General features: G+C 42.2%; 1 protein-coding gene across 1 annotated transcript in view; it reads right to left on the bottom strand.

Annotated features, from left to right (window-relative positions):
* Positions 1–768: 768 nt before the first annotated feature.
* The window catches only part of CSMD2 (CUB and Sushi multiple domains 2), a 609,437-nt gene continuing 592,293 nt past the window's right edge, over positions 769–17,912 (bottom strand). The window contains exons 65-71 of the mRNA XM_077150390.1: positions 15,163–15,225; positions 13,672–13,833; positions 12,089–12,201; positions 8,206–8,293; positions 6,575–6,713; positions 6,156–6,370; positions 769–3,145 (exon numbers count right to left, since the gene is read on the bottom strand). Of these exons, the coding sequence (XP_077006505.1) occupies positions 6,211–6,370; positions 6,575–6,713; positions 8,206–8,293; positions 12,089–12,201; positions 13,672–13,833; positions 15,163–15,225 (725 nt within the window). The 3' untranslated portion in view covers positions 769–3,145; positions 6,156–6,210. The remainder of the gene's footprint in view (positions 3,146–6,155; positions 6,371–6,574; positions 6,714–8,205; positions 8,294–12,088; positions 12,202–13,671; positions 13,834–15,162; positions 15,226–17,912) is intronic.

Below are 17,912 nucleotides of genomic sequence, written 5' to 3'. Positions count from 1 at the left end.
CTTGATGATCCTCCTTGATTCTGCCTTTTCCTACTACAGAATCCCTGTTGCTTAAGCCCACCTGCCCTTTGAACTGTAGCATTAGATCCTGACCTCAGTACAAACCAAAGCCGGGCTCCATTATCATTTGTGCTGGGACTTTCCAACATGTAGCAGTAGCAAGGTAATATATTTTACGAAAGAGATTTCCACATGTCCACCTTTGGCTTTTAGCCCGAAATGTTGAAACATGTACCCCAATTTAGACATGCTCTTAATCATAATCTGTGTTCCTGTGGATATAAACTTGTATAAATACAACCTTCTGAAGATGTTACTTTTAGGTAAGGTGTGGTCCCACTGAATCAGGGTGAGTCTTAATCCATGTTACTGGAGGCCTCATAAAAAGAAGAAACCTGAAACCAGGAGTCACAGAAGCCCACACAGAAAGAAGGAAGGAGTCAGTGAAAACCAAAAGAGCAGACACAGGGGAGAGAGATGACTGCGTGATGGGAGGTAGAGCTGTAAGCTGAGGAAACCTGAGGATTGTGGTAAACCAGCACCAGGGAGAAAGCATGGCTGGCTAACTCCTAGATTTTGGAAATTTGATCTCCCAAATAATGAGCCAATAAATTTCTGTTGTTAAGCCCACCTATTGTGTGGTATTTGTCATATTAGCCCGACATACCAAGATGCTTCCTTTTCCCCAACAAACACTTGCATCCAGCTATGAAAGAGGCCATAAAAGTGTAAGAAAACCAATGGAAAAATTTATATTTTATTTGAATTCAAAAAATTTAAAATTGCTTTCAAATTCAGGAAAGTACCATAATGCAGGACCCCAGAGGGAAGCCTCATATACAGAGACAGATAAATTAAATGTATATACTGCAGACAAGCCAAGAAGGTGTGTAGATTACATATTTACAGCACTTGATGTTTTCTGAAAACCATATTTATACATTTTATTACATTTACAAAAAAAGGCTTCTACTATCCTTTACCTACAATAATGAAAAAAAATTTACACCTTTTTTTCTTTCTTTTTTGGTACTGTACAAACTTTGTATAATAAAAATATATCTCTGTACAAAAGTTTTTTTTTTTTTTTTACTTTTTTTCCCTTTTGGGATGGTGGTGGGTACATGGTATGAACGGCGGGTGGGTAGATCATCTGCCCCACTCCCTTCCAAGCCACTGGAAGTGGAGAGGAAGTACCAGAGGTGGAAAAAGGGATGCACAGCAGTGTGCTGGGTGCCCCTCCAGCATGTGCTCCTTGGGCATCTTGAGGGACTTCACAAGGAGACACAGGGGAGCGGGGAGCAGACTGGAGGAGGAGTCCACAATTGGTCTGAGAGGAGTATAAGAAGGGGAAGGGAATAGCCAAAGAGCTTTCTGCATTGGTCTCCAGGGACAGAAAAAGGTGGGAGTGGGAGTGTGTGCAGCTGGACTGGCCCTCTCCCACCAAGCCCTCAGGGTTGTGAGCAGGGATGGGCTTCAACCATTGCCAGTCCCTATGGTATCTGCTAGAAATCGACACCTCTCACTTTAGCCAATCTTAACATTGATCAGATCTTTTAATTGTCTCCAACCCAGAATTTGCTTAAGAACCAGGTGTCCCTGCCGCTACACTCTTGCACATTCCTATTCGTTATTTCAATATGTGACATGTCACACATGCATGGGTGCTTAAGCCCATGGAGACCTTCCCAAGGACAGAGAAACAGATGTTTCAGTGATGTGAAACACCATATTTTAATTCCTAAGCTCATTGGCTTCCCAACAATACTTTTACTGAGTTCTTGGATGACCGAAGCATAATGAAACTGTCAAAACTTGCAAGGAGCTGGTGAAAGTATGACTTTCATTTGCTTCATTCTTTTGATTCAGGAATTCCCAGTTCCTTTGCCTGCTGTAGTCAGAGGCTGCTAGGCACCAAGGGGCCTGAGATATTAGGCCCTCGCCCTGCTGCTGCCCAAGAGGAGAGAGCAGAACCCAGACAGGACACAAGTCTCCCACTAGGCCTAGCCACAGTGCTTTTGTAGAGATATGCATTCTCCCCATTGTCTTTGGTGTCCCTTCTAGAACTGGGCTTCTGGCAGCTGGTGTAGTGGACTTTGGAGTCAGACATATCTGGGTTTGCATACTGAATCCGTCCACACTTACTAGGTATGTGGCATAAGTCTCTTTGACCTTTCTGAGCTTCTGTTTTCTTATCTTTAAAACAGAAATAATAATTCCTCCTTTTTGGGAGAAATTAAAGACTAGAAATAATATACCAAAAGGTTTGGAACAGAGAAGGACCTCAATATACAGAAGCCACTATTTTTGGATACGAGGGCAGGCTCGCACTCCTGTCTCTTCTTGTGGCTCTCCACTGTCTCCAGACTTGGTATCTCTGTCTGGGCCACAGACTTGTTTTCTCTTTTCTTTGTCTGTTGACAGCCAGACTTGACCTTGGACTCATAACTAGATTCCTGCCCTGCCCTCCTCTGACTTGCCTTTCTTTCCCAGTGCTGCTCAGTACCCAGCATGGTTTTTTAACTCAATGGGTTTGGAACTCAATGAAACTATGTTTGAAAAATAAAGCAATTGGTTCCCAAACTATTTCTTGAGATTTTTTCTGTCCTTGGGGGTGACCTTTGCTGTCCTTTTGCACATGGGACCATCCATGGGATTCTGTGTACTGATAATCTTCCCCATACAGTCACTTGTGTCCTCACTCATGGGACATGGGACATGGAGGGCATGTTGGTTTCAAGGCTGATAGTGGCTCCCCCTCTTCAACTCTTCTCTGTTTGTGGGGAGCAGGGCATGGGGCATTGTTCACACACATTTCTCTATTTTAAGCTTCTACAGTCTCTTCCAAAGGGGTTAAGTAAAGGGGAAGTGTGCGTGTTTATGTGTGCACAGGCCACTATACACACACATGCACATCCACAAGCTGCTTTGCTATTTTAAGTCCCTAAACTCCTTCCTCCGTCTGCAGCCCCTCGACCTTTCTTGCCCAAAGTCAGGGCAGAGTGGGAGTCCTCTCCAGGGTAGCAGGTGCAGATGGCGGCAGGGTGAGACCCAGTCCCAGCGGTAGCAGACACAGGCGGAGAGACGGACGAGGATGGGCACTGGGCACTGTGCTCAGGGGAGCTCACTTCCTGCCCCTGGAGAACTGGGGACAAACAGATTAGACGAGAGTTTGTAAAACTGGGTGAGCGGTGGGGTGGGGCAGAATAGAGAAAGAGAAAAGAGGCAAAACAAAGAAGAAATAAAGGGAAAAGAATTAAGGCAAGTTAGATGCCCAGATCCTTTTCTTGGCATTTTAATCTTCCTACACTGGGGTGGAGTGTAGGCAGAGGACACACACACACAGCAAAACACAGATTTTTCTAACGTAGACGCCATCCCTTATAGGGCAGACTTCCATTACACATGGTGCCTAGGGCTCACAGATACTTGTAGGGGCCCATGAAAATGTTTTAACTTCTTTCAAAATCAGAAGAAAAATATGAATATAATAGTGGATATATAATAATGAATCTAGCCTGGATTATATCCATATTTATATCAAACAGCTATAAAATATACTTAAAATATTTTTTTTTGGTTTATACTTTTTTATATATATCTTTTTTAATAGAGGAAAAGATCTACAGAGGCAAACGTGCCCAGGACCCACAGAAGTCAGAATTCAGCCTGGCGCCTTTGCCCACTTAACTCAATGACTCCACAAATCTTAATTATTTCCCTATGTAGGGAGACACTGGCTTTGATTTCAGCTGTTCTCATTAGGCATTATTTGAATTTATCACAGAATCACTCATTTGAAATGTCTGTGTGCCTGTTCAGGGTGGTTCTTTACCCATCTCCAACCTAAGCCAGGTGACACTTTTCTTGCTCCAGCTGGGTGCAGGGTAGGGTGGTCAGAGGGGCTTTACTGGAGAGCTGAGTGCCAGGGCAGCATGTTTCAAGGCTCTGGCTGGTGGTGAGTGGACAACACTGAGGGACACCTATTCTTGGAGACACCAACTTCCAGATACCCCACAGGTGGAAGCACCTTGCATCCCGGGTGCCTGTGACCCAGGCGGGCCCAAAGTGTGCAGCATGGCAGGTGATGGCCCATTCTTGTTTCTTTCTTATATAGTTCATCAATTCATGCAGTGACTCAAAGTTCAGATTCATTACTGACCACCTCTAAGTGCTGATTTATGTCATCAGAGGGGATTTTTGTTAGAGTTCTGAGTATGAAAAAGAGTAAAGATTGATCATGAAGATGAAATCTCAAGAATAATTTTGGCATGTTAAAAATGAGCCCACCCCCTCAAAATAAAAGGGTGGGCCATAGTGGCTCGGCAGGCAGAGTTCTTGGCTGCCATACACCTGGATTCAATTCCTGGTCCATGCACTTCACCCCCAAAAAACAGGCAAAACCAACAAACAAAAAACAAACAAAAATTCAACAAATGATGCTGCAACAATGGGATACTCACATGGAAAAATAATGAACCCCGCCATACAGCATACAAAGAAAAAAAAAGATGAGCTCATTGGGGACAATTATAAATTGTTATAATAGTGCAATCATAAAAATGTACTAACATCAATTGAAACAAATGCTTCACACCGAAGCGAGGTGTTACTAGGTTGTGTGTGGGAATCCTGTGTTTTATGTATGATTGTTTTGTAAATGTACTTCTCTAAAAAAAAAAATGAGCCACTGGAATATTTTCTTCCCTTTAACTATTTGTTTGGGGAGATTTAAAAGTATGGTTGTTTGTATTCAACAGTCACCCTTCTATATTCTGAAAATAATTTTGATCTCTTTATGCATAAATTATCTTAATACTTAAAATTTGAAACTCAGACTTATGGTATAGAAATGATGTGGGAAAAAATAGTGGATCCCAAAAGAGGGGAGGATTGGAGGCAGTGCAGCAAAGTGTTTGAAAATACAGGTTTTTGAGTCCCAGCTGTATCACTCACTAGCTGCATGAAGCTGTAAAAATCCTCCTAGTGTTGTGAAGATTTAGTAAATAATGCATGCTAAGTACTGGACACAGTTTGTAGATGGAGACTTTGGTAATTGCTGTCATTACTCCTCTAACTCCCTTGGCATTTATTGTTCCCACCATTTCCGTCAGCCCTTACACTCTCACTTATACCACCTGTTCCCTCATAACTGCCACATGTGCCTGGCCAGGAATGCATGTCACACATGCAGCCATAAATGGGAGCATGAGAAGGGAGAGATCACTTAGCCTTTTGGTTCAACTGATGACCCACCCGATCAATTTTCTCTTGCCCTTTTGAAATCCCCACCTCTCCGGGTCTGTGGCTTTTGTCCCTAGAGCCTTCTAGCCCTGGCAGGGGCTCTCTAAGGTGGGAGAGAGGCCAGCTCCCTGTCTCAGCCAATGGGCTTTGGAGAGGATTATACATTTGCAACTCCCACAGGTTTCCAACTCCCAAAGGAAGAAGGTATCTTATAAAGTGCCTTCATCAAGGGAGAACAGAGAAGAACAGGCAACACCAGTTCCTTTCCAGTGGGAAATGAGAGTGCATGCGTGCATGTGTGTCTATAAGTGTCACAGTGTGAACTTGTGAGCTTCCACGTGCATGTGCATCTGTCCCTGCCCATGGGGTGCACGGGCTCCTCTTTTCAGCCCCAGTGGCAGGGATTGTGCCAGCCCATCTATTATGCTCTGTTTGGAGGTTGTGCCAGGCCCAGTGATAAAAGCAGAGTCTCTAGAGCTAGCCTGCCTGGGATTGGATTCTGATGCTACTACTTATTAGCTGTGTGACTTTGGGTAAGTTAGTTCATTTCTGTACAACTCAGTTTTCTCATCTGTAATGGGGAATAATGTAGTACTTATGGCCCAGGTGTTGCAGAAGTTCAGTTAGATCTGTAAGTTGCTTAGAACAGTGCCTGGCACATGATGGTGCTTAATAAATGTCAGCTATTTTTTGAGTTTTTCCCCAAGTGCCCTGCTCAGTGCCTGGCACACAACATACTCAACACACTGCTATTTTCTTGGTGGAGGTGTCTATATGGATGTGTCTCTGTAGGTTGGAGCACCTGGGCCTCTCTGGGTACATGTCTGTGTGTGTCATGGGAGTGTTGGGTGAGGGCCATCTGCAGGTGCCCTCCCCTCTAGGCCTGTCTGCCTCCCACTCCCCCATCTCACCGGCGGCCGGGGCGGGGCTCTCGGCGGTGGCAGCGGTGGCAGCCAGGCCTGGAGGCTATACCGCTGTGCACACTGTGCTGACGGTGAACTCCGCCTCAGTGGCCATGATGTCTGTGGGCTGGATGTTGCGGTCATACATGGGGTTCTCAAATGTGGCCCGGACATTTGTGTTCTCGTGGCCGGCATAACCATTGAACGGAACTTTGGGTCTTCTTCTGGGAATAAGAGAGAGAGTAGCCAGGACATAAGAAGAGAGAGCAACACAGAGGGATAAAAGGATAGAAAGGGGGTGAGGGAAGTGATTTCTCCTTTTGGAAGGTCATAGTACACCAAAGCCGAGAAGACTCTGGGTGGGAGTTTGGGGTCTTAACCCGTCTTGTCAATCTCCCTGGCCCCCGTGCCTCCTTTTGTCACTGTACCTGTGCTTGTAGAGATAGAGCACAAAGCCCGCGATGATGAGGGCAATGAAAGGCACCAGGATGGCAGCTGCCACGGAGCTGCTGTTGGAAGCAAAGTGGCGGCCGATGGACTCGGGGTCTGACTCCAGCAGCCTGAGGTCTGCAAAGTCCCAAATCATAAAACTCAAGTCACAGAGACCCTGTCTGAGCTGACGGTCCCTGTTGACCACCCTAGCCCACCACATGCTATGGAGAAGAGCAGCTGGGGCTTGGGATGTTGCCCCCTCTGTTAGCCTTGAGGGGCCTCGGTGCCCAGAGCCTACGCCCCTCCTGTCTTCCACACGTGCACACAGACATTGCCCTGGAGGAAGAAGCCCATGTGCTTCTGCCTCCTGCTTGCTAGACTATCCAGAGGGCTTGGCTTGGTCCTGGGGAAGACAGACTGGAAAAGGCCTTGGAACCATGCTTCAGAATAGAATCTTAAGGGATAGAGCCCTTTAGAAGTTTCTAACTCTTTTTGGCCAAACCTTTTAGTAGATGAAAAGTTGTAAGGAAGCAAGAATATAAAACAGATGGAAGTGGAACTGCTGTGGATGGAGAGGGAGAAAGGACCCTAAAGGTTCTACCTCAGCAAACCCCCACCCCTATCAATGAGTAGGAGGGCTTAAAAGAACAAAATTAGTTATGGCACCCTCTGCCAAGGGCCCACCTAACTGAGGGGGCTGAGACCCTGAGTAGAGGACAGGTCTTTCCCAGCAGACAATGACTCAGGTGGGGAGCCAGAACAAGAACCCTGATTTTCTAGGATTTTTTTTTTCCAGTTTGTTATGCTGTGGAAGCCTGGGGAACTGTCTTCAAATATTTGAAGGGCTACTGTATGGAAGAGAGAGTGGTCTTACTCCATGCATCTCAAGAGAGCAAAACTAGAAACAAATCTGGGGGAGCAACAGGGAGGCAGATCTCTACATAATACAGGGAAATGCTTTCTGAAGGTCAGAGATGTAAGAAAATGCAATGGATTGCCTTGGCAGACAGGGCCTTTGGAGACTGGAGGTGCCAGACAGGTCCCTTGGGGACTAGGAGTGTCATGAGTCTCAGGCTCAGCACCCAGACGTTCTGTTTCAAGGTAATATTTGAGGTCAGGATGTTTGACACTGGTGACCTGTAGCATGAAGGGAAAAGATACCAAGGAAGAACGTGGAGGGAAACCACTTTAAGTCTCAGTTTCCTCATCTGTGAAATGAGACAACAATGCCAATCTTCTAGGACTGCTGAGGAGGAAACAGACATCACAAAAAAAGGCATCCCTGAGAAACCCAAGGTTGAATGCATAAGGATGACAATGTACCTTGAGGCAAGTGATGCCTGAGGGCTGGCCAGGTCATGTTGCTGAGAGCTCTGAGACCCAAAGTCTTTCAAACTGGGGCCTCTTAACTTAAGGTCTGAACTGTGAAACTTTTGCAAAGGTTGAGTATATATGTATATGTACTGATTTTGAAGAGAGATTGCCTAGCTTTTTTTTCGGAACTTCAAAAGCATCTCAACCCAGTCTTAGACTGTGGAACTTCATCAATCCTCCTCCCTACTCCAACATACTCAGTTTCTCCTCCATACTCATGAGCTCACACTTCCAAGGGACAAATGCTATTTACCAAGTCTTTGAAATCCGAACTGCCCAAAGCCTTGGCCTTTGACGGAGCCCTGGTAGATGAAAGTGCCTTCAGAGGACTCCGAGGAGACCTGTGATGGTGGGGAGAGGAGAGAACAAGATGGGATGTGGGCAAGAAAGAGTCAAACCTCCTGCAGACCAGGTTAGGCCAGAGATACAATCACAGGTACAGGCTATCAGACAAGCTGATCTCACCACCTGTCACCCCAGATATGCTGAAGGCCCGTGGAAAGGAGCCCAGGGACTGGCTGCCCCAGTTGCTTCTGACTGATTCAGAGCACCATTCTCATCTTGCCCCTGAACTACCCTTTTAGCTCTGCCACTCACTTATTTTTATTTTTTAAAAATATTTTTTAACTTTTTTTGTTATATAACATATATATAAAGCAAAGAAAGAAAAAAGCAATAGTTTTCAAAGCACTCTTCAACAAGTGGTTACAGAAAAGATCCCAGAGTTTGTCATGGGCTACCATACCATCCTCTCAGATTTTTCCTTCTAGCTGCTCCAGAATATAGGAGGCTGGAAGGAACAGATATTTTTTTATAGTCACAATCAACTTTTTCTGTGAAAAATAACATATATACAAAGAAGTAGTAATTTTCAAAGCACAACACAACAATTAGTTGGAGAGACAGGTTTCAGATTTTGGTATGGTTTACAATTCCACAAGTTTAGGTTTTTACTTCTAGCTGCTCTAAGGTACTGGGGACTAAAAGAAATAACAATTTAATGATTCAGCAATCATATTTGTTTGTTAAACCCTATCTTCTCTGTGTAACTCCACCATCACCTTTAATATTTCTATCTCATTCTTTAGGGGTATCTGGGCTATGCTCATTCTAACTTTTTCATGTTGGAAGGGGCTGTCAATAATATGAAGTAGGGGGATGGAACTAGCTGATGTTCCGGAGAGGCTCGTCTAGGTTTCAGGACTTATCTGGACCAGGGACCCATCTAGAGGTTGTAGGCTTCTGGAAAGTTACCCTAGAGCATGGAACCTTTGTAGAATCTTATATATTGCCCTAGATATTCTTTAGGATTGGCTGGAATGGTTTTGGTTGGGGTTTGGCAAGTAGGGGTATATAGCAATGCCTAACTGAAACGTGCATAAGAGTGACTTCCAGAGTAGCCTTTCAACTCTATCTGAACTCTCTTAGTCACTGATACTTTATTAGTTACACTTCTTTTTACCCTTTTGGTCAAGGTGGAATTGTTGATCCCATGGTGCCAGGGCCAGACTCATGCCTGGGAGTCATCTCCCACACTTCCAGGGAGACTTTCACCCCTGAATGTCATGCCCCACATAGGAGGGAGGGCAATGATTTCACTCACAGTGTTGGGCTTAGAGAGAGGGAGGCCACATCTGAGCAACAAAAGATGTCCTCCAGAAGTAACTCTTAGGTATACCTATAGGAAGGCTAAGCTTCTCAGTTACCTATATAAGCTTCACAAGGGTAAGCCTCAAGATCTAGGGCTTGGTCTATTGATCTGCATGTCCCTAATGTTTGACATAGTATCAGGGGATTCCCTGATGGTAAAGTTTAATAGTTCCTTATTTTTTCTCCCATCCCTCAAGGGACTTTGACCATACTTTTTGATTATCTGATTAATATATTCTAGGATGTATCCAGCATTACATTAAGCTATACAGGATTAAAGACCCTCATTCTTATTCTGGGCTCCTTGTGTCTCAGCTGTTCAAACGAGCTATCCAGACAGGTTAAGTTCAATTATGTGCTACAGAAAAATCAGATTCCAAACAAAATAAACCTTCCTTCCTTTGGTTTCAAAGAGTAAGTGCAGTTCTAAAATATAGACAATGTCTTCCTTACCCCTGAATTACCTTAATCCCAACCTGATCAGCTTCATTCTTATCTCTAAATACCAGGTTATAGATATATAAAACAGCCTCTCAAAATTTAGAATTAAAAATTGCCATTCCGGACTAAATCTGTCTGCTATAAACGCTTACAATCTAGGCCCCTGTTTTTCTTATAAGCATTTTCTAAAGGAGACCATACAATAATTGTTTTTTCATTTCTTGCTTATTTGCCTCACCAAATATCCCACGGGTTCATTCACATTGTTGCATACCTCATGACTTCATTCCTTTAAAAAATATATATTTTTTGACAAATCTTCACACACATACAGTCTATACATGGTGTACAATCAGTGTCTCACAATATCATCACATAGTTGTGTATTCGTCACCATGATCATTTTTAGAATATTTCCATCACTCCAAAAAAAAGAAATAGAAAGAAAAAAGAAAAATTCATACATCCCATATCCCTTACCACTCCATCTCATTGATCACTAGTATTTCAATCCACCCAATTTATTTTACCCTTGTCCCTCCTATTATTTATCTATTTTTATCTATATATTTTTACTCATATGTCCTTACCCTGAATAAAAGGAGCATCAAACACAAGATTGTCATAATCACATAGTCACATTGCAAAAGCTTGATCATTGTACAATCATCTTCAAGAAACATGGCTACTGGAACACAGCTCAACAGTTTCTTGTACTTCCCTCCAGCCACTTCAATACACCATAAACTAAAGAGGGGTATTTATATATTGCATTAGAATAACCTCCAGGATACCCTCTCGACTCTGTTTGAAATCTCTTAGCCACTGAAACTTTATTTCGTCTCATTTCTCTCTTCCCCCTTTTGGTCAAGAAGGCTTTCTCAATCCCTTGGTGCTGGGCCCTGGCTTATCCCTGGAGTTCTGTCCCTTGTTGCCAGGAGATTTTCACTCTTGGGAATCATGTCCCACGTAGGGGGGAGGGCAGTAAGTTCACCTGCTGAGTTGGCTTAGAGAGAGAGGCCACATCTGAGCAACAAAAGAGGTTCTCTGTGGGTAACTCGGGTATAATTATATGTAGGCTTAGTCTATCCTTTCCTGCCTTTTGACCCTTGTTCCCTCACATCTGGCAACCCTCCCAGAATGGTAGAGCCTGTTGTTCTTGCAGAGCTTTTGGACTACTACCACTCAGCCTACTTTTGGATACCCAAGGAGATCCATAAGATTCTCTTGGGCATACCAAGCTAAAAACTGTATATGCCAACCCCTCAGGAAGCTACCCGATTCTTCTTGTGTTTTTATAAATCAGTCATTAAAGCTACTCACCTTGTGTCATTCTCCCTGCTATTCCTGTCCATGAGGATGTGCCCTGAGTCCCCACCTCTTAGCTATTCTTGTTTCACCATGACCCCACTTCCTCTCCACCCCCTTTCTCTTCTAGCCCCAACAACCCAAGACAGGAAGACTGTTAGTGTGGTGAGTGAAAAACTGCACTTTACTAGACACTATGCTCAGTTTACCCATGGAATGGGAAGGTCAGGAGCAACACTGGGGACCCAGTTTCCAGTTCAAGAATGCTCTAGAATATAGGAAGTCTTCCCCACAAGCGAATGCAGGAAGCCCTATCTTTCCTCAATGTCTTGCTAAATCACACACAATCCTCATCCTCAAATGTGAGTAGATGTTCAAGGAAGTCATTTGTGAATCACCTTCTCCCAGCTCTCATCCACTTCACTATTCCCTTCAGTTTGTTTGAATCCACTCTTGCTCTCTTCTCTAATTTCAGAATTTATTCCATCTCCCTCAGAAGTGGTGACCCTCTGGATTCAGAGCCTCTTAGCCCTTTTACCTTTGCCCACTCCCTTATCAGATGAGGACTCCTTTGCTTTTCATCTTGTCCCCATGGAAAACCTCCCCCAAGTGCCCCACCATGATCCTGAGAGTTTCCACACACGTCTCCCCTTTTCTTGCCTGTCAGTGATCTTAGAACTGGGTGTGAGGCAGGGGAGGAGGAGGTCAAAGATCAAGAGGAATTTCACTGGACTTACATGCCCATCTAAAGCCCAGTGATCATCTTTAAACTTATTCACAAAGATCTCAACAGGCCCGGTAATCTGGTAAACCTGGAGAAGGAGATGGAAATCTTCTTTCTTGTAAATTCCTAGGAAAAGAAAATTCAGAGGGTACACTTGAAAGATCTAGAAAAATTTAGAAACCCAAATTTGTGGGTAAATGTGAGTGTCTGACTGGAATTTGCTGTCTAGTATGTGCAGCAGATGTTGATATAAGCATCCTCTACATACCTGGAATTTTGTAGAGCTACATGAATGAGACTTATGTGCAAGAATGTGAATATGTGTGTCACTAAACAACGGGATTACTGTTTTGTGATTGTGACCCCATTTATACATGCACGTGTGAGAAAAAAATGAATATGAATTTGTGTATTTTAATGTGTCAGTTAATGTACGAGTATGTTTACAATTCAGTGGGTGCAGAGATGTTTGAGGGCATGTAGATGACAGCATGTGCATGTGTTGATGGCTATGTGTTATAGCAAATAAGTGAATCTGATTGCTCAGTTGTGTTGGTGCATATATGTGTGAATGAGGGGATATAATTATATTAATGTGCTCGTTCATTCATTGATCTACCCATGTAATCCATAAACATTTATTTTCTAAGATATTTCGTTTATCTGCCAGTAAAAAAAATCTGCACATGGAAACTGCAGAGAGGCATGAGGAAAAAGGAAAAAAGTAACCACTTCTGATCCCATTATTAAGAAATAATCACTGTTAATAATTGATGTAAATACTTCCAATTTTCTTTCTTATGAGTATAATTTTTTCTTTTAAAAACCTGGAGACATATTTAAATGCACTATACAGGGTGAAGTTTCCCAAAAATTGACACTTTTCATCCAGCAGACTATAAAAATTAATATACCCACTTCTCCATTTTTGGACATTTGCTACTTCCAATGTGTATGTGATGTTGATATCCTTTATTCATTAATGTTCAATATCCTCCATAATTAATTATTTCTTATGGTAGAAATTCTTAGAAGTATAATTAATGAGTCCATGCATTTTCAAGGATCTTGAGACAATGTTCCAAATCTTTTTCTGTAGCTTCATTATTCTATACTTTGGCCAACACCACATGAGTGCCTTCACTGAACTTTGACCAGAATTAAGATTTAACAGTTAAAAAAATTGTAATTAATGGGATATGTGGAAAATGGCATCTTGTGTTCATTTTTATTTTTTTGATTACTGGTAAAAAGTGTTTTTCTTTTATTAGTTGTTAGTATTTGGCTTTTAGGAGTTCTCTGCCCCTAATTTTGGTTCAATTTTAGGGATCTTGGTCTCTTTCTTCTTTATTTATGAGTTCTTTATTCATTCAAATTATTAACCCTTTGTCATCTGATCACTTATTTCTATTCAGCTGCAGTGCTTTTATCATGTTAACAGGGACAGACAGACTCCTTCCCTTCTTTTGCCCACCAGACAAGTCTGAGCCTTGCATGATAGGACAATGCAATGACACTGGAGTCCTCCTTGCAAAGAGTGTGTGCCTGTTCTACTCGTACCACTCAGTGCTTGTGCCAAGGCAGCTTGCTCCTTACCGGCCAAGTGCAGCTCCACGCCACTGTGGTCAATCATGGTGGCGTTGACTTTGCTGTTGGAGACCTGGAAGCCAGTCACTCTGAGCATGGCTGGCTGCTTCTTCCCCTGGTACTCGTAGGCCCCTTTCCATAGGGAATTCTTAGCAAAAACATCCCCAGGAACTAGAGGAATTCAGAAATAGAAATGAGCGGGACTTTGTGTGTGCTTGTAGAATTGAGGCTACCTGATGACTGATGCCAACTCAGTCGCTGAGATGGTTTCTTTTCCCCAATGTCTATACGGGGAGGGGGGCAGAGGAATCCTGGCCATCTTGGGAACCTCTTGCATCTCAGAGAGATAGGAGGAGGGAAGGAGAGAGAGAGGGATGGTAGATAAGAGCAAAGGAGAAAATGGATAAGAAAGGGAAAGAGAGATGAGAGTAGAAGGAAGAGAGAGAAGAAGAAAAAGGCAAAAAGAGGGGGTGAGGGTTAGAAGATAGAGAAGGAAAAAGAGAAAAGTGAGAGAAAACTAACAAGTCAGTATAGTCTGGTAGATAGGAACATGGGCTATGTCAGACAGATGTGGATTCTAACTTCGGCTTTGTCCCTGATTGGTTTGATCATGTGCAAGAGCCTCAGCGTCCTCAACCGTACAGGCCACACCTGTAGATCTGTAATTGGAGGCAACCACACCTGCCTCATCAGGGCTGTTGTAGAAGTTAAATGCTCTAACGTTGCATAAAATTGTGTCACTTGGTATTGTGCATATTGAAGCACCTAATGAATGATAGCTACTGAAGTTCTTATTTATCCTTATAGTTCTCTGAAGCCAGTACTATAGTCCCATTTTATGAAAAGGTAAACTGAAGCTCAAGAGGTGACACTCATGAGCCCAAGTACATAGCTATCAGTGGCCAAAATGGAACTTGAACTGAGTTAATAATTCTAAATCTAGTCTCCCTCCTATACAGCACAATGCACATGCTAATGTGTTAAATAGAAATAGAAGGTTCAGAAAAGGATATGGTAGTGTATAATCATTTTGCATTAGTCAGGCCACATCTGTAGTTCTGTGTCCAGTTCTGGACATCACACTCTGAATGACACAATGCTTGCTCTAAAAATGAAAGCATTTCTAAGAAGCTCCCTGGGCCGGAGCTGGGTCTGTGTGTCTCTCTCAGATTGGGAGCTCCAGTCAGGGCCTGGTTCTGTATGACTACAAACTGGCTGGTCCTAAGTCAGGGGAGGCTGCAGAAATCACTTTAGAGTTCAAAGCTCTGGACATGCTTCTGGAAGGCCCTAGATCCCTCTTCTGGGAGAGGTTTCTGCCTCTGTGAGGCTTAACTCCTTCTAAAGTCTGCTTGGGGTAGGAAGGTGGATGAGGAAGTCTGTCTGGATTATAGCGCTCATGCCCTTCCACTTTTCATTCGACAACTCATGAGCATGTTGCTGCGTAAACTGGGTGAAAGTTTCACGCCAGCTTCTTGAGTCAAGGGTTAGACGTATATATACCTGAGGCTTGGGTGAGTGGTGGCTCCCGAGCAGTGTTGACTGGTCTCCCACTGGGCCGGACCTCTGCTGGGGAAAGAGAAAAAAAGAAAAGAGGATCAGCCCCTGATCCAGGATCTGTTGGAAAAATATGACCACCGTTCTGACATTAGGTTGATGGGTTCCTTAAGACCTTGCTTCAAACTTATCCTCTTAGACCATGGCTCTTATGCAGCTCTTTTTAGAATAATTAAATACAAAGCACTAGAAGGGAAATCAATGATATCAAGTACAGTTACTGAAATATTAAACAATGAATTAGAGTATACTTCTAGATGTGGTTCTTCATTACTGCATTAAATGATAGGATCTAGAAGTGGTTTTAGCAACTTACTATAATCTTGAAGTAATCGGGAGTATAAGCAATAGTTCATAATATCTGTAACAATTGTAATATAATACAAAAATATCTGTGATTTCTATTGATAAAACAGAAGCCACCAGATATTGCTAACACTACTATGGATTGTTGTCTACATTCAAAATTAAAGGAAACACTAAATTGCAGAAAGAGGTAAAGGAAAATAAAGATGCATGTTTCCCATCTTAGTGCCCTGACTCCAAGTGCCCCTATTGAGAATCTTGGAAGAGAAAGACCTGTTCTAGACTCTACTTTTCTCCCAGAGGCCTTGCATTTGAAAAATGGGAATACTAACATGTACATCATATAATTATACTGATGAAATGAGGCTATGAACTTGAAAATCATGGTCAATAAATTTTAATGTCTTCCTTCCTTGTCACTAAGGGCAGACTCTCCTCACTGTCTCTGTTGGGGGCTATGGAGCTTTCGGAAACCCCTCCAAGCTCTGGAGATTATCTCATGCCTGGATAGACAGTGGGCTGTGAGATGTTTTCTACAGCAACTCCAAGAGGGGAAGCCCACTTCTGGACAGAAAACCTTTATTGTTTTAGGGTTTATAAGATGAAGGGAGAAAAAAGGGTGAAAGCATTTAATGTGCCAGGCACTGTTAGGCACGTTATTAGTGTTATCTCATTTAATATTTTTCTTGAAATTGTGAGGAAGAGATTATTGTCCCTATTTTATAGAAGAAGAAACTGTTGAGAAGCAAAGAGGTGAAGGGCTTGCACAAGGGATTAAAGGATCTAGCTGGGATTCAACTGTGTCTTTAAGATTTTATATTTTAAGAAAGAAGAATCTACCATAGCATCAAAAAAGGAAGAAATACTTTAGAAAAAATTTAAGAAAATAAGTGCAAGACTTGTATACTGAACAATATTGTGGAAAGAAATGAAAGAGAATGTAAATAAATGGCAAGGCATCCCATGTCCACGGATTGGAAGACTTACTATTGTTAAGATGATCTATGTATTTAACATGATCTCTATCACAATCCCAGTTGCCTTTTTTACAGAAATTGGCAAGGTGATCATAAAACTTATATGAAAATGAAAGGAACAAAGAATAGCCAAAACAATTTGAAAAGGTAGAACAAAGTTGGAGGGCTCACAAGTCCTCATATCAAAATTTACTACAAAGCTACAATAATCAAGAGTGTGTAGTATTGCTATAAAGATAGAAATATAGATCAATGGAACAGACATTAGTGTCTAGAAATAAATGCTTACATTTAGGGTCAACTGGCTTTCCCCCTTGTTTTCTTTTTTTCTTATAGCAGTTGTAGGTTTACAAAAAAAATCATACAGAATGTATAGACTTCCCATATATACCCCACTCACACACACAGTTTTCCCTATAATTACATTTTGCATTAGTGTGGAGTCTTTCTTACAATTGATGAAACAATATTATTATACTTATGCCACTAACTATAACCCATAGTTTACATTAGGGCTTACCCTTTGTGTTGTATGGGTCTATATATCAATTTAACTTTTTATTTTTAAATACTTTCAAACTTACAGAATAGTTAAAAAAATAATACAAATCCCCATACAGAGAATGCCAACATTCCCCTACCCCCTACCACCAGATACCTAGATCCACCAATTTTCACATTTGCCTTATCATTCTCTATCTATATCTATCTATCTATCTATCTATCTATCTATCTATCTATCTATCTATCTGTCTGTCTGTCTGTCTGTCTGTCTGTCTGTCTGTCTGTCTGTCTATCTATCTATCTATCTATCATCTATCATCTATCTATCTATCTATCTATCATCTATCTATCTATCTATCTATCTATCTATCTATCTATCTATCTATCTATCTATCTATCATCTATCTATCTATCTATCTATCTATCTATCTATCTATCTATCTATCTATCCATCCGTGCTGGTTTGAAACTGCTATGTATCCCAGAAAAGCCATGTTCTTTAATTCTCATATACTATTGTTGGATGGGATCTTTTCAATTAAGTTGTTTCCATGGAGATGTGGCCCACCAAACTGTGGGTAGGACCTTTTGATTAAGTGGTTTCCTATGGAGATGTGTCTCCACTCATTCAAGGTAAACCATTTTAGAAAAAGCTTCAGAGTCAACAGAGAGAGATACGTTTGGAGAGCCAGAAAGAAAATGCACCTGGGGAAGCTATTTAAAATGAGAAGCTGGGAAAGAAAGCTAACATACACACAACATAAACTTTCCCATTATCAAACACTCCCTCCAAAACCATATAGTGGGATTAACCACATTCGTGATATTGCAGTACCCTCAACATCTCCCATTATTACAATCTTTCCATCTCCACAAACAGAAACCCTACACCCATTACGCATTAATTCC

This window comes from Tamandua tetradactyla, chromosome 2 (genome assembly GCF_023851605.1).
Source record: "Tamandua tetradactyla isolate mTamTet1 chromosome 2, mTamTet1.pri, whole genome shotgun sequence".
Lineage (NCBI taxonomy): Eukaryota > Metazoa > Chordata > Mammalia > Pilosa > Myrmecophagidae > Tamandua > Tamandua tetradactyla.
Note: the sequence above shows the minus strand (reverse complement) of the source record. Positions and strands in the feature narration are given on the sequence as shown.